Raw genomic sequence first — 22495 nt, forward strand, 5'->3', positions numbered from 1 at the left:
AAACAAGCATTTACTGTAGATGTGGGACTATAAATGATGTTGAGATATTACGCTTTGATGCATGGAAAGGAAGACATTTGACTGTTTTCAGACATCTGAACTATGTGGAATTTACCGCAACATGTAGAGGATAATAATAATAATTAGAAAAAGCAGGGATTTCAAAACTTTTTTTTATTATTTGTCATGAAAGACTTTTCAACAATTAGATTGAGAAAAGTTACATTTCAGCTCAGACAGTGGAGGCTCGATGTGAAATTGTACACGGAGCAAGGACACAAAAGTAAAACGGTAACACAAGAGCACCAGACCTTCAAGACATTCCATCATATCCTCATTAACCTGATAATCTTTTTAAAATGAGGGAGAAAAAAAAATCAGAAACTTTTGAAGGTATTTAGTACACTGATATTAAGAAAATGACAATTCAGGTTCCAAAATGACACTGTTCAACCATATAAGCATTTCTAAACAGTAAATGAATGAACATCAAACATTTTAAAATACTGAAATCATATCACTTTCTACTTTACAGAGCTTGCCCATGATGATGAAACCAAAATTTGATTCAAATAATAAAAAAAAAGATATGATATGAAAAGTGCACATCAAATATTACAAAATGCGTCATGATACTGAAACCTGTTGTTTTTCTGTCGAGGCAACAAAAGAAATTGAATTGCATAGAAGCCTTTACTCTCTAGTCCAAAACAATATAAGCTACCTCTCTTAAGACCAAAAAAATGGAGATGCTCTGATTTCAAATGTTGAATGTGTTAAACATAATCTTTAAAGTACATTTGAAGCCACTCAGACAGTGAAGTGAATATAGTGTACCATTTTAATAGGTGAGGTTTTCTAAAACATACAGTCATTTCTCTAGGGATGGTTTCATGATTGACTATATTTGGCCTCAAAATAAATAAATCACACAAGGATAGCAAGTTTTCAGATATATCCATAGAGTTCTCTGATAATGCAACCACTAAGCTACTGTTATTTGTATTGATAACGTAGGCATTACTATAGCAGATATTTGCCCGGTATGGCTAAGAAACCCCTGAGCACACACTTCACACCAACACGATTCAAATATTGAATGAAGACACTCCACGCTTGGCCAACAAAAAAAATCCATCCTCTAATTCACACAATTATCTATGAATCTGAAATTGGTGTTTGGTATGACTGCATTTGTGTAAAATATTTAACTGATACAAATCAAAATGTTAGAAAAAATGGATTGGAGAACAATTTAAATAACATTTTTATCTTGATTTTGACTGAAAACGTAACCATTTCTTTCCCAATTTACCCAAGACAGGGAATTTCAAGATGACTTAAAATAAAAGAGTACATCAGAATGTTGTGTACTATGAATTCAGTCTGAATTTCCTGTGCAAAAAAATTGTAAGTGCACTGTTAAAAGTGTGACATAAGAGAACTGCGATCACACTAAGCACATATAATTCATACTTGTCATTAAATCACAAGCGACTTACTATAGAAACTGATGCACTGTGGTTTTAACCAATTCATAAAAGAAAACTCATTTTATTTGAGTTAGTACAAACTAAAGTCTGTCCAGCCTCCATTATCATTAAACGTGTGCAGGGATATGAGTGAGATCAGAGGCAGACGCTTGATCATGACATTGGATAAAAAGGTGCAGTAATACTTCAACTTGAAAACCCCTGATGCAGGAGCTACTGAGAACAAACTGAGTTAATGATCCAGTTCTCATTTATACCTTCTTAGTTCTAAACCAACAGAATCAGAACTGACTCGCGTCCTCTCGGACAGATTCCACCTGAATAGATGGTTTATAGATCAGAAGAATGAACGAGATAAGAGGAACAAAGGGATCCGGTTAGATTTCAATATCTATTACGTATCTGTTTCAGTAAGAGACTGCAAATTGCTATCGAGTCTCATCCACAACATCACAGAAACGTCTGTAGTGTTAATGAAACCACAAAGCTAGATGTTTTTCAAATGAAGAGTTGCCAAAAACTGCTGGTGCTTGCTTTCCCTCCCAACGTACGTTCAGTTTATATTTTTGGAAGGAACTTATAATCTAATACATAAAGGGTTTGGTTTTTAAACCGATTATAAAATATAACTGAATACGCATTTTTATCTCCCTGTAGTAACATTCAGTTATGACAAATGTACCATGTGAAGCGTCAAATAATTTAGTTGTAATTTGATCTTTGATCACAAGAAACATACAAAAGTGTTTCTGGAGATTGATATAGAGAAATTATATAAAATAAAGCATATGCTTAATATAATTAAAACAGATCTTATTAAAACATAAAACAACTAAATAATGAAGTTAGCAATTTATCATTAAGTTGCTGCTTATATTGTATTTGTACAAGTGTTGTGTAGAGTTATAAATAGATATTTTCCTCTGTATAACATGGTGTGAAATGTCATAGTATTTTTACATTCATCTTCTGTGACTTGTTCACTTAAAACAATAGTTATGCCACATACACACACACGCACACACACACACTCTTCTCTTATAAATGATTGACCTTTTCCCCTATGCTGTGGTTCCGGCTGCTCCAGAGATGAGGTGTGCTTTACGTGCGGTTGAGTGTCTGGAAGATTCTGGAGATCTGGAGCATGACGGGACCTGTCTCAGGGTCGTTCATCCACTGCGTGCTGTTCAACGGGTTCTCCAGCATGTCCTCAAACGCTGCAAAGCCAAGCAAAACATGTCTCAGCCACATCCGACCAACAACTGGCACAGACTGTACTGCACCTAACTGAAAACACAGTTTAAAGGTGCACTAAATGGTTTGCTGAATGATTCAACAGTGGTCTTGGACTTCTGAGCAAAAAGTATTTAATCGCATTAAAGCTACACTCCATTTGACACACACAAAAAAAAGAACTAATTATTCGCAATCTTTTTCTGTAATAAATCGCGATTAAAAATATTTTTTATATTGTAATAATTTCATAGTTACTCTCCAAATGAATGTAGAAGCAACTTAAAGACAGTATATTTTAAATATTTGTTCTAATGGCATAATTTTAAGAATGAAGGCCAGTATCACCGATACTAATGCAGCTACTGATGTCTCTATGAAATAGATTTTTTTAAACATTAAATGATAGACATTCAACATTACAGTATAATTGAAAGCTATCAATTTCAACATTTATTAGGCTTCAAAAAAAGAACAACTTTTGAATAAAATAAAACTATCTTCACATAAACCATTATAATAAATGTCATATTTACCTGTGGCCTTCCCACCTCTTAGACATATACAGAAATTGAATAAAGTTATCAAACACTTTCCAGTCTTAACTGCATAAATTATAAATTAAATATAGATTAATCCTTATTAAAGCTACAATTTCTCTGTTACCTTTGTTCTTTGATTGACATTAATGACAGACATCACAGCAACTGGTTTATTAGGCTGCTGTCACTTCAAGATCTGCCGCTGCCGAACATGACGCGGATCTGACGCACTGTCTATCACACGCATCTCATTTTCTCTTTAAGTTCATTTAAGACTGCTCTTATGAGAATACGCAACAAAACGGGCCTTTTGGCATATTCCTGTGTGGTGTTTGTTCAAGCGTAAAAGAGAACTTGATTTTAGTGCGCTGTCTGTGCACATGATACTGCCTTGAGTCTTTCTGTGCGTTGTGTGTGTGTATCACATAGAAAGGACATTTACAGACAGCGCAGTCTCTTTTGTCTTGTCACGCTTAAATAGTTTAAAAGCATGAATAAGAGGGTGATCATATAATGTAAAAAGTACACCCGGCTACTAGGGCTGCATTTAACTCCACTTTTAGACATGCACTCACAAACTTCTCGAAGCACTTCCCCTCGGAGGACTCCCCGCCGCCATTTTGAAGTGAGTTTAACTTTATTTGAAGTGTATTTGGACAGACCCCACAATTTTGACCAAGGGAGAGAATCTACTCAATATGTATAGTACACTTCAGGCCGATCCATGGACCACAATGCAACATGATTGTGATGTCACAACAGCAACTTTACCCAGAAGTGATCAAGGGTTTAGGGCGTTCCATTTAAACACAATCCAAGTGTTCCTGCAGTAGTGGGAGCAAGTCAGTCAAGACGGCACAGACAGAAGGGTGATCTTATGTTACGTTATCCTACCCAAGCATTCCAAAACGCGAATATTTTCACAACAACATGATCCACTTATAATGAAGAAAGTTATCAGCATAACTGATATTCAAAATGGTAAGAAAGCACTGCTTTTTTTATGTTTCGTATATCTGCGTATATCCTTGTTTTGATTTCTCCTTTTGAATGAAGAATATAGACTATTGATACCTGCTGATATAGACAGTTAATTCCTTACACGCAGGAGCACAACATACGTGCTAGTTTGCAGTCGACTGTTCAAGCAGCTTTTTGGTCCAGACGCAGCAAAAGAGAGGCAACAACACTTTAGGTTTTCATCGCCGGTAGTTCTTTGAAGTTGGCTTGGAGTGTCCCAGGCTTAAAGCGAACCATCAAAATAAAGTATAACTGAAACATTTCAAAATAAAAAGAGGATTTGAGCATTGAGTAGGGATGTGCCTGAAGCCTAAATCCAAATTCAGAAAGGCAAGGAAAATTACACATTCTACGGTGCCCCTAAAGGGACATGGTTAGGCTAGCTGCATTCGTTGATTACAATATTTCATAATTTCAGTAAGGAGAGATGACAGACAGGATGATGTCAGAGGACTTGGTGCGCAACAGAACGTGAGTGTCATTGACAAATATCTTATTTTGTTACATGTGTGGTCAGTACCACAGCTCCCAATACACAGGGTGCGCATGATCACGAGTGAAAGTAAAAAGCGAGCATGTATTCAAAAGCGATTTCAATACTCTGCAAATTAGGGTTTAGTGATCAGTAGTAAATGCTGCTCCATCTGAAACCAGAAACTCACACAAATATGCCCGCAAAAGTACAATAACGCATGTCATTCCAGGAAATACCTATGGGCATCATACTATCGCTGTATCTGAATTAGTCTCGCGTAGCCAAATATTCCGACTGACGGCTTTCGTTGGCCAAAGACCGCACAAGAGTCAACAGTCCGTGGGTGTGTCGTCTGAGGCTGAGACTATATCTGAATAAACAGAAGATTGAAGCGTTTTGACTGATTAAACATGACTACGACAATATATGATTTATCCGAGTTCTTCAAGCCTTCTCAGGTATTTTCATGATAATAAAGTATATTTATACTTCAATGCTAATCGACATAGCCTTTATCACTGTATAGAATATGAATGAAATAATATGTTGTGTGCCTTATTCTGTGTAAGAAGCCACATCATCTCACAGAAGGATGCTCGACTCTCGTTATAAAGTGAGGTTCATAAATTCTTCTCATGTTTGACGCATGTTGCTTTTTCAAATGCACATTATAAGCGACTCAAACACACAGTACTTTTTACTACTGATCACAGAGCCGTGCATCACATAAAAAAATAAATCGCAGCTTTAGCGATTTCATAATCGCACTAGGCCAAATCAGTTTAAGCGTGATTCCGGGTTAATTGTGATTAATAGTGCAACCCTACTGCATATTGATAGCTGCTCCCTGATACCCGAAAATTTTTAAATATAATTACCCAACAATATAATTGCAAGAGAACGCAAAAGCATTGAAATATATTTTTTACTCCCTTTTCATATTTCTTTCCCATCACCGTAGAATGCGGAATTTCCATTCCGAACATAGTATTTGGCTTTGGGCGCATCCTTAGTATAGAGGGAGATAAGTTACCTAGAAGAGTCTTGGGATTTGTGAGACCAAGCTGTACGACGGGGTTCTCCAGGATGGCCTGAAACAGTGGACTGTTGGTGTCAATGCCCTTGTCCAGATCCTCAGGGGTGGGCTTTCTGTCACCTAGCAGCCATTCACACTGTGTAAGAATAGAGGTTTAACTTTGAAAGAAGTTACTTTATCAGTATCTTAAGTTAGAAATTAGTATCTTAACTGCCTGGTGAAATAACACAATATACATTTTTGATTTGATATGATCCTTTGAATGTTTACATACAGCTGCATCCTGTTGATTATTATTGACGCGGAGGGCATCGACCACCTCCTTCTCATCGAATCCCATCTCCATCAGCGCAATCACTGCCTGCTCACAAACACACAGACAATGCACACATTGAAGCAGCTATTTTATGTGAATTACTGCAGGCTTTACAACGATCCTGAATTAGACATTTACATTCTGAAGTAGCATTTGCCTGTTAAAAAAAAACACTTCCACTATGCTAGGGTGTTGTGGGTGATTGCCAAGGCATTGCTATGTGACTGCTAAAGTGTTTTAATGTTTTATCAGTGTTGTTATTGTTAACTTAAACCTCAACCATTAAAATTGTTTTCATTAATTGAAATAAAGCTGAAATAAAAATAAATTACACAAAAAAACGTAAACGAAAATGAGAAATGTTGCCTTGGAAACTAACTAAAAATTAAGTTGGAGTACTAAAATGACAAATTTACAAAAAACTTCTCTAGAAAAAAAACTTTAAAAAAGTCTATTCTTATATGGTTAAAAACCTGATTAAAATAAGACTTCTGGAAATGTGTTCACATTTCATTCATTCAAACTCAGTATCATAACAGACAGCTAAAATTTCAAGTTGTTACTTTTAACAATGACAGCTACTCTCAATTGTTGTAAAAGAACATCTTGTGGCATCATGCTGGTGTTGAAGTCATTTCTATGGTATAGAGACAAAACTGAAAAAATGGATCCGATTTCATGCAAATTGATATCCATGCTCTGGGCAATGAGGCTGTTAACATAGTATGTCAGTGCATCAGCAAACTTGTAATGTTTGGGCTTAAAACGGAACTATTCTTCTCCTGTTTCTCATGACACCCACATGACACCCACATGACACTAACCCGTGAGTCAGGCCTGAACTCTCTTTTTCTTCTGATCCTTTTAAAGATCTCTGTCAGTTCGTCCTGTTTGGCTTCATCTATGCTGGCCTGGGACGATAGACGGAGACGGGCTCCTGAAACTGTGGCAGAAAGACCTGTGGCAGGTACTGGAGCAGGTACTGGGGCTGGGGCAGCAGCTGCAGCGGCCGCTGCGCCAGCAGCTGCAGCGGCCGCTGCGCCTGGGGTGTCCTGTCCCGGCAGAGGCGTGTCAACCATGGGGTCATCTACATGCTCAATCAGCCATTCCATAGCCTGGGTCACAGACATGCTGCAGAAAGAAAGATTAGTGACTCTTATTTAATCCACTGAGAGCTGGGACATGTTGTTATTCAGCACTAAACTCTAAATATCATGTTTAAAAAATTTATCACACGTTCATCATATAATAATTTAAATGACACTTAATGGATGCACCAAGTAATTGTTGCTTATGTTTCACTGACCAATGTAACAGCGTTCTTGGACTTTATACAGCCAGCTATAAATGCTATGCATATTTATCCATGAATAATATACACTACAGTTAAAAAGTTTGAGGGAAGCAGTGTTTCAGAAAAGAAATTAATACTTTTATTCAGCATTTATTCAAATTACACAGATCAAAAGAGACTAAAGATTTATAATGAAAGACTGTAAAAACCAAGGACAGATTGTCTGGGTGAGGAACAAAGACTGTCTGAGAAAATAAAAGAGATAAACATCTGAATCCACTCATACAATTATCACTCTCATCTGAGACAATGTCACACTGAGTGAATCAACTAAAAATGGCTCTAATTTACATGTATTTTCCTTCCCCTGAATTTCCCCCATCCTACTCCGCTTCATGCTGAGAGATCACTTAGAATCCACCCAAAATCTATTGGATTTAAAGTCAATTCTCACTATACAGTATTATATGTGTTTGATATCGTTTGAAATGTCTCAGTGCGACTGGTACAAAAATCTCGTCCCCACAGAAGTATACAAGAAGGTAATAAGAGTTTTTAGAGCTTTGAGATATTTTGCATATTATGATGTGCGTGACTTTTGGAGCCATTTGGTCTCTTTTTTCAATCCAGGCAAATGGGAGATCGATTCAATTTAAATTCCCTTTGTTGTCATGTTTCCATTTGAAAGAGGTTTCTGTCTTGGTCTGAGCAAAATAAGGAAGTGTGACAAAAGGTTCGGGGCGCAATACTGTAACGAGGTTGGCCCGTAACTAATATTCAGAAGTCAGGTATCAATATCTTATTCTTTGCTATAAAGTATTTGATATTATGTATGGATTATCTTTGAATTGATTATGTAATTGGCATTATACATTACCTGACTGTAAATAAATTGTTACATTTTTGATCCTTTCTGAATTACTCTGTAATTATTAACTATATCCAGTACGGAACGGTATAATTGCAACAAAAGGTTAAAACAGAATGATTAAATGTGTGACTAACTATTAAATATAAATGACCAAACAACCAATTGGCATTCTTTCCTAAATTCGAGATTATGATAAAATGGAGTCAGATTAAAGGGTTAATTCACCCAAAAATGAAAATAATGTCATTTATTACTCACCCTCAAGCCGTTCGACACCCGTAAGACCTCCGTTCATCTTCGGAACACAAATGAAGATATTTTTGTTGAAATCCGAAGGCTCAGTGAGGCCTGCATAGGCATCAACGTAATTTACACTCTCAAGATCCATTAATGTACTAAAAACATATTTAAACCAGTCCATGGGAGTACAGTGGATCAATATTAATATTATAAAGCGACGAGAATATTTTTTGTCCGCCAAAAATAAATAAATAACGACTTATATAGTGATAACCGATTTCAAAACACTGCTTCATGAAGCTTCGGAGCGGAAACGAATCAGCGAGTTGATTCAGCGGTTCAGAGCACCAAAGTCACGTGATTTCAGCAGAAAAATATTCTTGTCGCTTTATAATATTAATATTATACCACTGTACTCACATGGACTGATTTAAATATGTTTTTAGTACATTGATGGATCTTGAGAGCGTAAATTACATTGATCCCTATGCAGGCCTCACTGAGCCTTCGGATTTCAACAAAAATATCTTCATTTGTGTTCCGAAGATGAACGGAGGTCTTACGGGTGTGGAACGGCATGAGGGTCAGTAATAAATGACATTATTTTCATTGGTAACACTTTACAATAAAGTTTCATTAGTTAACATTAGTTAACTACATTAGTTAACATGAACTAATAATGAACTGCACTTAATAAATCATTTATTAATCTTTGTTAATGTTAATTTCAACATTTACTAATACATTATTAAAATCTTGTTAACATTAATTAATGCACTGTGAACTAACATGAACAAACCATGAACAGCTGTATTTTTATGAACTAACATTAACAAGGATTAACAAATACAGTAACAAATGTAGTGCTCATGGTTAGTTCATGTTAGTTAATACTTTAACTAATATTAACTAATGAAACCTTATTGTAAAGTGTTAACTTTTCATTTTTGGGTGAACTAACCCTTTAAAGATAAATTATAATTAAATCCATTCTGCCCAGCTGAAAACACCGAACGCGCAGCGACTTTCAACCGCAGATCGTTGCATTGCCATTGGAACGAATTAAGCGGTCTTACAATAATATTACAAAAGATTTCTATTTCAATTTCAAATACTGAAAAATCCAGTGGGGGAAAATGTATCAGTTTCCACAAAAATTAAGCAGCACAACTGTTTTCTACATTGATAATAATACAAAATGTTTCATGGGCACCAAATCAGCATATTAGAATGATTTCTGAAGGATCATGTGACTGAAGACTGGAGTAATGATGCTGAAAAATTAACTTTGCCATCACAGGAATACATTTCTTTTGAAATATATTAAAATAGAATACAATTATGTTAAATTGTAGTAATAGGTGCGTTCACACCATGTTGTAATTACCATAATTACCAGATTTCAACTTGTAAAAGTGTTCATGTCCTCGTAGAGCTCGTAATTACAGACCGAGGACATGAACATCTCCGAATAGAACATCACGTGTCGTGTTGTCATCTCAAGATAACGGTATTTACGACATGGCGTGAATGCAGCAAATATTACAGCTTAACTGTATATTTGATCAAATAAATGCAGCCTTGGTGAGCATAAGAGACTTCTTTACAAAACAGGACCCCAAACTTTTGAATGGTAGCGTATTTCACAACTACAGAGCACTCACTGATTTAAGCGCAGAGCCTTCACAGCACGGCTCTCAGGAAAACCCATCTCAGTCAGCTGCTGCAGGGCTGTTTCATCCACACGGTCCTCATCGTCCTCATCCAGCATAGCTGCCAGAAGATAGGAAGAATATTCAGAAAATAGAAAAATAACAGTGACTCCTGCACAGTGACCAGAGCAGTTATGAAATAAACAATAATAACGAGTAGAAGAAAAAAAAGTACTGTGGCAGTATATGGTACAGCAATGTTACTCTAGTGTACTTTAAATAACGCCATGGTATGGAATATGTCCAAAAAACACATGCTGCATCCGAAATTGCATACTGTATAGTAGGTACTACAGTTGGTTTGAAACTTACTTCAAAACCATTAAAAAAAAGTATGTTCTATATAGTATGAATAAAATTAAGATGTACTAAATCTGCCATGTTGTCATTGTGATGTGACCTATGTTGCATCATTTCACTTCCATTCACAAATCCTCTCCCGTGGCCTCATGGGATAGTAAAGCGTTCATCGAATGTGTACTTTAGAATTTTGCCAGAAGTTGTAGGTAATCCAGGTGCTATTCACCTACCTACTTTTCTGAATACTTTTCTTATTTATATGTATATTTATGAATTGGGACATAATACTTGGCTCACATACTGCTTTTCGCCTACTATTTAGCATAGAAGTAGGCATATTAGGACACAGCAATAGTATAACCATGGTAGATGTCTAAAAAGCATGGTGATCGCATGAAAAGCAAGCCTTATTGATTGATTTAATAAGTAAATATATTCATTGATTTAAGTCATTCAGGTGTCTATCCATACAGCCATAGCTTACCATTGGCCTTTTTGAAGAGCTCAACAGCATCTGGATTCAGAGCCAGCAGCTTTTGAGCCACCTCAATAAGTGAGACCAGAATCTTCCTCAGCTCTGTCTGAAACTGACGAAAACAAAAAAATGACGTAACATTTCAAACAATATATGCTAAACATAAGCAGTGCAATGCAAAAAGGTGAAAGCGAACAGACTGCAAGTACACACATCTCTGATGTTGTGCTGAGTTACAGTACGGTCAGTGTTACGAGTTGACAGGTTTGCTGTGGCTTTGAGGATGGCATCCTTATCTGGCGCTTTGTTCTCTTGCTTTTTCTGTCAACAAGCACAAAAACTTTCATTTTGCAAAAGCACAAATATTAGAAGTGTAAAAGCATAGTATGCATTAAGAATAGTTCACCCAAAAAATGAAAACTGTCACCAGATACCTTCTCTTCAGAAGATATGTCAGTCATTTTTGGTGGAGCCAGTGGAGGTCTTTTCTTTATCAATAATAAGCAATCTACAAAACAAACAATAAAAAAATAAGGGTTTGTGTCTGTTAGTTGTGTCTGTTAGAATTTTAAATACAAAGAACATAGGTAAAACACTAAGTTATACTCTAGATCAGTGGTTCTCAAGCCCCGTTCACACCGCCAGCGACACGCAGCGACAAAGCGACACGATCCCATTCATTTCAATGGAGCGCTGGCGACTTCCGGCGACACGAGCGACAGTGACCGTTGGCGACAGAATGTGGGCGTGTCAAGCGACACGAGACAAGCGACAAAAGTTCAGAAATTTCAACTTTATGCAAATGAGAAGCGATTTTCGCGAGCGACAACCTATAGGAGTGAAGTCAGTGGAGTACACGTGATCTGTCTGCTGTACTGCTACTCCTGTGTCGTGTTAAGATGGAGGAGATGTTGATTTTAGATGTTAGCAATTTCCCTGTTCTTTACTATATGTCTCTGTGTACATACAGAGACACATTTAAAAAAAAATGATGCATGGAAGGACGAGGGTGATCTGCTAATGACGTTTATAGGCAACCCGTAGTGGGAACGCCCACTAGCGACATGAATCTCTGGCGCTGGCGACATGCAGCGACATCATCGCTGGCGGTGTGAACGGGGCTTCAGCCTCAAGATGATTTGAAACAAGACAAAAAAAAGCATTAAATTAAGCTGAAACAAAAAAACATTAAGATCAATTCTTATTTTGAATTCCCATTGTCTTGAAAAACCTGGATATATGTTTTCCAGACTAGGAAAAGTCATGTACATTATTAAAACATAAAACTCTATATGCTTTTTTATAAGGAATATAAATTTACATAAATCATACTTTTAAAGGTCCTTATCCTTAATCCTTATTTGGTAATCACAAGCAAGTGGAAAAATTATGATGCCTTTGAATATTGTTGTGGACAATGAGGGGCAAGAATTGAGAATCTTTCTATATGCACCAGAAATGTCTGGTCTAATGCTATCTCATGCATTCAGAATTTTTTACACTGTTAAAGATTTGGATTCTCATGCTAAACATGGCGAAAAATTTTTTTTAAAACAAGTTGGACGTATGACGGAGTATTTCTGTGCCAAATACACTCCTTCAGGATTCAAATAAGTTTCGGAAAAAATTTTGTATGGACCTGTATGACATCAAAAAAGGTGGAATTCTTTGTATGGGCACTTCTCCCGGATGAGCGCGTGCGCACATCAACCAGAGCAAGAGCACACCCATCAATGCGCTTCGTTCAGACTGAGGCCATCTGCAGTGACGTTATTTTGTTTTTAGACCACAAAATCAACAATGTCACTAAAGAAGTGTTTCTGCTTGTGAGGGAAAAATAACCTTGTTCAGCTTCCCAAATAACCCAGCGTTAAGGAAACAGTGGATGCAGTTTGTTTTTCCGGAGCAAGTGTATTTGTTTGTTCCCGGCGGTGAGTGAAACTGCATCAAATGTCTGTGTTTTGTTGTCAATCAGTGCGCAAGTGCATATTGCATATAAATGTAAACAACACAAACGTATAATAAAAGTTATCCAGGAATAATGCCATGATGTATTGTGTGTGTGTGTGATCATATATAATATATATATATATATATATATATATGATCAAACTAAAGCCTCTTTGGAGATATGAAGGATGCAATACTACTCTAAAGGTACTCAAGATTAACGAGATTGGCAGAAACTGTGAGTGTTATGTACACTGTAATTACCTTTATCTTTAAGATTTTCCTCAGCAACTGTTTTGGATTCGGTGAGAATTCTCTCAGTGGCAGCATGAATGAGTTTGTGATGTGTAAGAGTTTTAGGATCCTCTAGACTTCCGTGGACATACTGTAAGAGACGAAAACATAGATTTAAAGGACATTCATTTCTGTTTAGTCCTAACAAAACAATATATACACCACCATTCAAAAGTTTTCTTTAAAAAAAAAAGAGAGAGAAATTAATACTTTTACTCAGCCAGGTTGCATTAAATTGGTCAAAACTGATAATTTATGATGTTACAAAAAATGTATATTCATCAAAGAATCCTGAAAAAAAAAATTTCACAATGAAATTCGACAAAACAGCAAAACTGTTTTTAACATTGAAGATGCTAAGAAATGTTTCTTAAGCAGCAAATCAGTAATTTAGAATGATTTCTGAAAGATCACGTGACACTGAAGACTGGAGTAATGATGCTTTCCCATCACAGGAATAAATTACATTTTTACTAACTAAACTTAACTTACTTAACTAAAAATAGAAAACATTATTTCAAAATATTACTGGATAAATGCAGCCTTGTTGAGCATACTAAACTTCTTTCAAAAACATTCAATATATTACCAACCCCAAACTTTTGAATGGTAGTTACAGGGTGGTCCAGTACTGTGGTACCATGGTATAGTTAATGTAAATTGTTTTGTTACCATAGTACACTGATATACACCTTGGTTGGTACTGAATAATTAATGTATCCTGCTTTTTACATGATACTCCAAAGTACTTCAAAGAACACCATGGTATTGGCATGATATGTGTCCATAACTCTTGGTATTATCGTACCATTATGCACAGAGCAATACCATGGTGCTTTTCAGCCCAAACTACACCTCGAAGCTGGAACCAGGCTTGACTTACAGTTCAAACTATGTGGTGATGTCACCTGCTAAAGTGCTTACAAACACATCCACAACCTTCAAACCATAAACCATAGATCATATGAAAGGTTGTCAATGTGCACTGAGCTGCACAGATGTGTGTACAGTACTTGACAGATATATAATGAACAAAAAGAGGTTGTCAACAAGTTACAGCCAACTGTACAATGTAAGTCAACCAGTGTGACAGTTGTAGTTACAGTGCAGCCACAGAGACGGAGGTGACGGGCCAACTAGCTAAATTATAAATAGCACCGTCGACTCGTATGCAAGTTACTAAAAATACTTGGCAATGACTCTGAAAATTTAGCGGGCCTGTCCTGCCCGGGTTAGCTAACAGTGCCAGCTAACTGATGGCAGACCTACATGCTTCAAGCATTTCTCCTTGAGTTTCTCTATAGTGGTGTCTTCCGTGACTTCCTCCAGCCACTCGGTGCCCTCCATAGTACAGACGTGGACCTTCAGGACTTTGCCTGCAAAGATCTTCTCCTCCTGCACGAACATTGTAGCAGCAGCGGCGGCGGCGTCGTCAGCAGGACCGCAGCTTTCCCCGCTGAAGACGCTCCGTGAGCCGCTGTCTACAGCCCGGAAAGCCGCCCTCTTCCACGCTTAAATCTGCCCTGGCAACAGACACGAGCTCACGGTCTCAGTCGAACATTTTCATACCGTCCGATCTGTACTGCCGCCCTCTTAGGAGGACTAATATTTTCCGATGGGGCAGACAGGTTTCCTCACTCGCAGCTGCAGCAGAGACTCTCCGTTGACACCTGCGATGCGATTGCGAGAGCGACAGCGGTCGGTATGGCGCTGCAGTGCGCCTGCGTGAGGTTGATGAATGTGATTGGTGGAAGTACGTATACACATGCGTATACATGCAGACGCGTCGTGCTGTTTTGCAGACTCGGGTGGAGCGGCTAAACCAAACGGTGTAGCACAGCTCTGCCGTTAAAAAGAAAGGGCTTTTCTTTTCACGGTAGATTCAGTAAACATACCGATAAAATACAGTTTTCTGTAAAAACTTTCTGCGGCCAAACTGCTTCCAGATGTTTACTCTCTCTCGCTAATCCAATCTACCTCTCTATAACGTGCTTACAAACAGTTCCGTACTCGCACAGTACAATTACATTAAAGGCACACTATGTAGTTTTTTGCCGCTAGAGGTCGCCTATTCAAAACAGCATAGCTTGATGACGCCAAGATTGAGCGCGGAATCTTGGGAGTTGTCGTCTTCACCTCACAGCCGGTTGAAAAGAATCGGGATGGGACGCGGGCAGAAATCGTGTTCATGGATGGGATTATTAAAGGGTTACTTCAGCGATTAGCATTAAGCTTTGTATCAGTAGAAACCTGGTAGTATATTCGAATTATCGTACTTTCCCCCCTCATGTCCCCCTGAGACGAGAGAATTATGCATTTTATTTCTGGAAAAAATCCTCTGATGACGCAAATATCGTCATTTTGCGTCATTGGAGGATTTTTTGGCCAGAGGCTAGAGACTACAGCCAGTAGTAGGAGCTAGTTCCGCATGTTTTCAACCCGCCCACAGGGGTGGGATCTCACTCACAGAATGTAAATGCGTATGGCATTCATAACGGAACAGTGCGGAGCAAAGCAAATGTTTCAACTTTTCAATGAATTCCTATGAAAGTTAAGGCATGAACTGAAAATGCGACAGACTGGACACGCGTCGGGAATGACTGCCGCGCTTACCTCAGCTCTCCGCTCTCGTGATTAATTAAATCTGACTCCTGCTGCGTTTGTGCCGTGACTTTCGTTCGGCTCACTCACACTTTATTGAAAAGATACTTTCAGTTTTTAATTGTAGTGTCTGTTCTCTAACTGAACAAAATTATTTTGTTACTATGAAAATCAAAACAACGGTGGGGGCGGTGTCATGGTGGGCAAGTGATATAACCAGCGGCCGTGGCTTTGGGAGTGGCCTCGTTGGGCACAAATGGGCAGCAAAGCAAGTGCATTCTGGGAGTTGTTGTCTTTCATCCACATGAGACAAAAATACATTTTCTGTCTTTTCTCAGTCTACAAGGCACCAAATTCAAAAATAATTTCACATTTCTACTACATAAATGACCCAGTTTAAATACACATTCATCTTCCCAGTGCTGTAGTACCCCTTTAACGTTACTGTAGTATGAAGCAGAGCAGGGCCAAATGCTGGGAGCTGAACGAGGTCACTGAAGCGATCACTATTGAGAGACGAGCGTGACATGCAGCTCAACAGCAGCAAAGCTTTTATTATGCCACAGTGTCTGCTTCCGCTTCTTCTGGTCATGCAGTAACGCAGCGCTGTTGATCACATTATTAGTTGCATTTGAGTGTGTTGAAAATTATGCTATAATGTTACATTGTGTGTTCGCTCCGCAGCTGCTATGAGACACTTGTTGCACACTGCAGTAAGCTAGATCGATATTAGAATATCATATTAATAAATGCTGGATGGCTTGTGATGCTAAATGGCATGCAATTAATTTGAAAACATATGACGGAGAAAATGCTGTATTACTGTACAACAGTTGTTCCATTGTCTAATAAAACATTAAAGTGTCTTTGGTGTTTCCATGGCTTCTACAAAATAAAACCGTGAATCGAGGGTAATGAGGGTATGATGTCATTGATAGGCGATGCCTATGGTTGTTTCCAGAAAGTTGCTTATTTCTCCAGATTTAAACATTCTTGGAAACATTTGGGGTAATATAAGTACACAAGTCAACAAAATAGCTACTGTTCTAGTGGTCTTTGGATATTTTAATCCAAAAATGTTACATATTGAGCCATAAAGTCAACATGTACTACACAACAAAAACAAATACTACATAACAAAGTTAACCAAAATGCTGTAGCCTACATTAATAAACACAAACTATTAAATAAATAAATACCTTTATGGAAAGTCAGTAAAGATTATTCTAAAGGTTTAAAATAATTCAATTCACATTTATTTGTAAAGCGCTTTTCACAATACATGTCGTTTTAAAGCAGCTTTACAAAAATTACATTTTATAGTGATCTGTTATCAGAGTTGGTCTGTATCCATGTATTTCGAAAATGTAATACATGGATATATATATATATATATATATATATATATATATATATATATATATAAAATATATATATATATATATATATATATATATATATATATATATATATATATATATATATATATATATATATTTACAAATTAAAAGTGAATAAAATGTGCATAATGAATTAACCACTATTATTCAGCTAGCATAATATTTTATGTCAGTTTACATGCTAGCCTATACATGATGCATGTGTGCAAGAATTGACAGTAGGCTACTTGTCAGCATTTCTCATAACTAAGCATCAACCTATCTCCGACCTGTATTACTTGTGTCTTCCACGTCTATAGGTGGCGATGTTGTACATGTTCCCTGTAGAAAACTCGCTCTCTGTTGGACAGAAGGAGACCCATGAGAACTGTCTGCTGGAAATTTGTATTTTCATTTCTAAAATACAGTAATTAAGGTTTATGACAGAATATTCGACATTGACATTAGTTACATTGTTTACCGTTTACTCTGAAAACCTTTTACTTCCTGCATAACTGTGTCGCTTTTCTTCTCTTTTAATGTTGAGCTCAGTTATTTAGCAAGTCTGCAGGATAGTTTACGTCTCGGTCAAGTTGACTTGTAAATTAACATGGCCAAACACAAGACGAAAAAGCTCATAATTGAAGATGGTACGTGTCAACCTGCTTGTCTTTTGCTCTCTCTAATACAACATGATGATTATAATGCAGCACCAATTCTCTGTCTTGAATAGGCATTACACATTTGTATATAGAGTATTCTTGAAATCTTTATTTTTAATGTAACGAATTTACTTTCAGATGAGCCAAAGCAAGATGAGATGAATCCGTTTTCATTCAAAGAGTTTATCAGAAACAAAAACCAGGATCCCTGTACAGAAGCCACTGAGGTGAGGAATAAGATCACAAAGGCATTGGATAGTTTCTAGAATTTAGGTTTAAATGTATATGAATGTAAAAGTGTGTATTAGGTGTTCATGTAACAGCTCAAGAAGTGGAGACTTCTATCAAGTATGCTTAACAATGACCATTTCGTTTTTGAATACCTCTTTTAATAATTTTCAGAAATGTGAATCAAATTTTTGTTTTTAATGTCTTTTGTGCACATGGACAAATTTACTTTCAGAGACTTTCTGATCACCATTTTGCTTCAGTAGTCCTGTGGTATGATTGATTTTCCAAAGGTATATGATGGTGTATGCCACGTCGGGCAGGACTATAACACCTCGATAGATTTTGCTACCAAGGGGCCTTTCTTCACAGACCCCTCCGCGCTCTGTCAGCCTTCTGAAAGCGAACACGAGGAAACATGGATTGAAAGCTGCCACCCATCAGCGCTTGAAAGTTCTCATGACTTCCAACTATGTGGGACTTTAGACCTCAGCACTTACTCTGAGCAATCATCTCTGTGCAGCGATGAGAGGGAAGCAGATGTGACTGAATGGGAGCTGGGTCAATCTGACTTCCTGCCAAAGAACCACTTAGAAAGAAGAAGCACAGGAAGCTATGAGGGTGATGAAGAGACCTCAGTGATTGATATTTCTTTCCATTCTAAGAGGAACAATGCTGAAAATGGCACAAAGAATGCTCAACAGGTATGTTGCTCATTTGCATGAGCTGAATGTTTGTTATATTATAATTGGTGCAGTTCTTCTTTTTAAAATAAATGTTTCTCAAGTCGACATGGAATGGAAGTTGTGATTGTCTTTTCTTCCATATTGTGATGTATATTTTAATGAAACGGATTCTTGAACAAGAAAAACTATAGGGAGTTGATTGGGTATTGATTGGATCATTGTGGTTTGCTATTGGTCGATCTCATGTGAGAGACAGGTTGTCCCTCTCACGCCAGTAAACACGTCATCAGAGAACAGAAGAGATGTTGCTGCAAGATGGAGGGGAAGTTATTATGATTAAAGATTACTAGGTCTATTGATATTAAAACACATAAATAAAAAAAAGTAATGATGTGCATGTAAATCATTTATAATAAATCTTCCATGAAAAAATAAGAATTTTCCATTTTGAATTCATGTTGACTTTAATGTGTTTTAGCTCCGAGAAGAGAATTCTCTACTCAGAAAGCAAATCAAAGAACTCCTTAGAAGATCAGAATCTGACTCCAAAAGGTAAGGCTATTTACACAGAATGTAATGTTGTATTAACCCTTGTGCATCCTTATGGACATTTTTGGCTTTTTCAGTTTATATATATATATATATATATATATATATATATATATATATATATATATATATATATATATATATATATATATATATAAACTGAAAAAGCCAAAAATGTCCATATAATTACTTTGCCTGTGGTGAAGCTAACTGCATAAAATTTGCCACAGGTGTGTATTTTTATTGGAATTTTAATATTTCACCCCCATTTCCTTTAAAAAAAAAATATTTTGCACTAGGTACACAAAAATACTTAATCTCTGCCCCTTTTGGACAAAAATGTCCCCATTGAAACCCATTAAAAATATAAAATGATGCAATCTTTGTTAATAGGCTTTCATTCTGTTGACAATGCTTCAAAATTTTAATCTTTACAATTTTTTACCAGATGGTGCCATTTTTTTTCAGGTTTGGTGTATAAAGCAAATTTGGAACACAGCTTTTTTAGATTTTTGGCTTTGATTTTCTAGCAGTTTTCATAAAATATATTTTTTCATAAATCATTTTAATAAACTTAAACCTCTATAACTTTCACTTTTTAAACTTTTTTTTAAACTTAAGTCTGTGCTCCCAATATTAATTATTTTATGACAGTTTTTCGACATGGACATTTTTTTGTCCTCTATGGACCTATGTGTAACTTTTTTTAATTGATGCACAAGGGTTAATAAGTTGGAATGATTCAGAGGTAATTAATGCACTGAAGTCTATTAGTATTGCTGCTGTGTAATTAAATATCACTGGTTACTTCTATAGTTTTCTATATTATTTCTAATGGTTTACCTTTCTAATTTGTAATAGGATCGAACAACTCACAGGTGAGTTGCACAACAAGAAGTTACAAGAGGAGAGAGAGGCTAAGGCTTTGGAGACGATGGTGCAGTCAGTAGAACAAAACCTTCAGTTAATGACGGTATTAAGCATTGTGTTGTCCTTCATATGACATTTTAAAAGGTTTAAAAAATAAGATGATGATGTTTTATATCTTTATAGCATTCAAGAAATAAAAATTCAGTTTTTTCCTATACAGAAGCGGGCAGTCAAGGCTGAAAATAACATTTCAAAATTGAAGCAAGAGATACAACAACTCCAGGTTTGACTTTTTTCCATATGCACAAGCACACTAAAAAAAAACTATAATATACAATATAATGGTACATTTATATGTATATACAACTATATACTATAATACAGTTATATATTCTACTGTATAATGTTTGTGAACTTTGTTAGAATTTGTGATCAAAATGACGATTTCACTTCTGTTTTTGTTCCGATTAAAACTCCACCATTATGATTATTTTATCGTTTTCTTCTCAGGGCCAGCTTGAAGGATATAAAAGTGAAAATGAGAGGCTTAGATGTGGAGAAACTACAGCCTTGACCACAATGAGACACAATGCACAAGTGGCCTCTGAGTACCTTAACAAAGCAGCTCAAGATGCAGAGACTTCTATCAAGTATGGTTAACAATGACCATTACGTTTTTGAGTACTTCTATTTTAATAATTATCAAAAATGTAATTGAATCAAATCATTGCACTGAATGTGTTGTGTGTGTTTACAGGCAGTTGCTGACAGGAAGAGAGACACTCTATTTTGTATCCCGGTTATTGACCTCCATTGACAAGATCACAGAGATTAATGATTAAAGGAGTGTTTTCCTTTCACATCCAAACATCATGCACACTATAGACTCACTGTATTTAGACTGTGGTACTTCGTTGTTTATTATTTAATTCATCAACTTCATTAACATCATGTTTAGGTTTTATGAAATGGCAAAATGAGGTGTGCTAGGCCAAATAATCACCAAATTAAGCTCTAGCAGGAGCATACAGACACTTAAGTGCACCAAATAGTGCCTCTCTCACCAAAAGCAAAGCTCTATGTTGTAGTAGTGTATTTTCAAAACCTTTTGCACTTTTGTCAAGTAAGTCCTTTCTAAAAATTCTATTACATATTACTTACAAGATTTTCAGTGTTTCTTGATTGTATTTTTATATATAAATTAACACGTTTCTATAGTTCTGCCTTTTTAAAATTTTTAACATTTTAGTTATTTGATTATTTAAACAACACTTTACTAATCAGCATTGGATGAAGTGCCTTATATTCATAATGCTCGTTATTGAGTTAATAAATACGTTTTTCAATCGTATGGTCCTATTGTTCTTTGAGAATCCAACATCCTTTTCAATCACCTCCTACTCCCAGGTGCCTCACTGCCTCAAGCTCCCTCTTTGCCTGTTTGTGTGTGTATGTGTGAGAGCTCATGAGTGTTTGCTCAAAAGTTTGTGCATGTATGAAAAGGAGTTAGTGACGATGGTGGTCGTGGGTGTGTGTTTTTATGTGTGACTGGCAAAGAGTTTGGTGAGAAGTTTGCAAAGGTGTATGCTAGAGAAGTTATGAGGCATGTCTGAAAATGCTTGTAAGATGTTAGTTGCTGTTTTAGATTTTGCCTATTTTGGGGGGCTGTGCTTTTACATATGTGCTTAATAGTGATTATTTGTGTGCATGTTGTCTATTGGAGGTTGTTGATAAACTAAGACGTCTGTAGGTCTCAGAATAAAGGTGAGTAGCATTGTTTACACTGTGAAATTGTGGACAATTTACCTTTGTATTTAAGAGAGTGTAAACGTGTATGTTGTTACTATACATTTACGCTGACCATTAGGTTTTTATATATATAGATATATTCTATTTGAAAATAAGCTTATTTACATGAATTTCCAAAGACAACTATCTTTATTTTAAGTTTATATTTTAATCTTATTGTATAGGTTTTAATATCCATCTTGTGTGATTTGATCACCAGTGGTAGGCTGAGAAAGATTGTTTTTTTTTTACATAAAAAAAAGTCTGCACCTTGTTTCTATCATACAAACACGTATTTAAATCTTACTGACGTTGTGAGGGGAATATTTTAATTTTTGTCAAGCAACTTTATTGCTAGATTCAGATGTGTATGGAAGTGTCCCTAAATTGTTACATTAACATTTAATAGATGCTAAATCATAAAACCATTTACAATTTTGTATGTTTTTTTTAATACAATATATATGCTATATATTAAAGC

General features: G+C 36.3%; 2 protein-coding genes across 6 annotated transcripts; one reads left to right on the forward strand and one right to left on the reverse strand.

Moving 5' to 3' along the window:
• Positions 1-154: 154 nt before the first annotated feature.
• On the reverse strand, positions 155-14957 carry ubac1 (UBA domain containing 1). Of its 2 annotated transcripts, none has more exons than XM_079815807.1 (10): positions 14521-14930; positions 13222-13342; positions 11442-11515; positions 11221-11328; positions 11017-11113; positions 10185-10293; positions 6940-7246; positions 6074-6160; positions 5797-5935; positions 155-2710 (listed from the first exon to the last, which is right to left on the reverse strand). In XM_079815807.1, the coding sequence occupies exons 1-10, from the start codon at positions 14656-14658 to the stop codon at positions 2595-2597; spliced, it is 1296 nt and encodes a 431-aa protein (XP_079671933.1). In that variant the 5' UTR covers positions 14659-14930; the 3' UTR covers positions 155-2594. The 2 variants fall into 2 exon arrangements, with proteins under 2 accessions (XP_079671933.1, XP_079671932.1); XM_079815806.1 differs by having other exon boundaries at positions 156-2710; positions 11017-11119; positions 14521-14957.
• A 2607-nt stretch (positions 14958-17564) lies between these two features.
• entr1 (endosome associated trafficking regulator 1) lies at positions 17565-22005 on the forward strand. 4 transcript variants are annotated; one of them, XM_079814649.1, is made up of 9 exons: positions 17565-17658; positions 17784-17881; positions 18032-18120; positions 18415-18825; positions 19286-19359; positions 20218-20329; positions 20447-20509; positions 20737-20876; positions 20984-21576. In XM_079814649.1, the coding sequence occupies exons 2-9, from the start codon at positions 17842-17844 to the stop codon at positions 21066-21068; spliced, it is 1014 nt and encodes a 337-aa protein (XP_079670775.1). In that variant the 5' UTR covers positions 17565-17658; positions 17784-17841; the 3' UTR covers positions 21069-21576. The 4 variants fall into 4 exon arrangements, with proteins under 4 accessions (XP_079670775.1, XP_079670776.1, XP_079670777.1 ...); XM_079814650.1 differs by having other exon boundaries at positions 17576-17667; positions 20984-22005; XM_079814651.1 differs by having other exon boundaries at positions 17576-17658; positions 17779-17881.
• The last annotated feature ends 490 nt before the right edge of the window (positions 22006-22495 follow it).

This window comes from Gobio gobio (assembly GCF_949357685.1).
Source record: "Gobio gobio genome assembly, chromosome: 4".
Lineage (NCBI taxonomy): Eukaryota > Metazoa > Chordata > Actinopteri > Cypriniformes > Gobionidae > Gobio > Gobio gobio.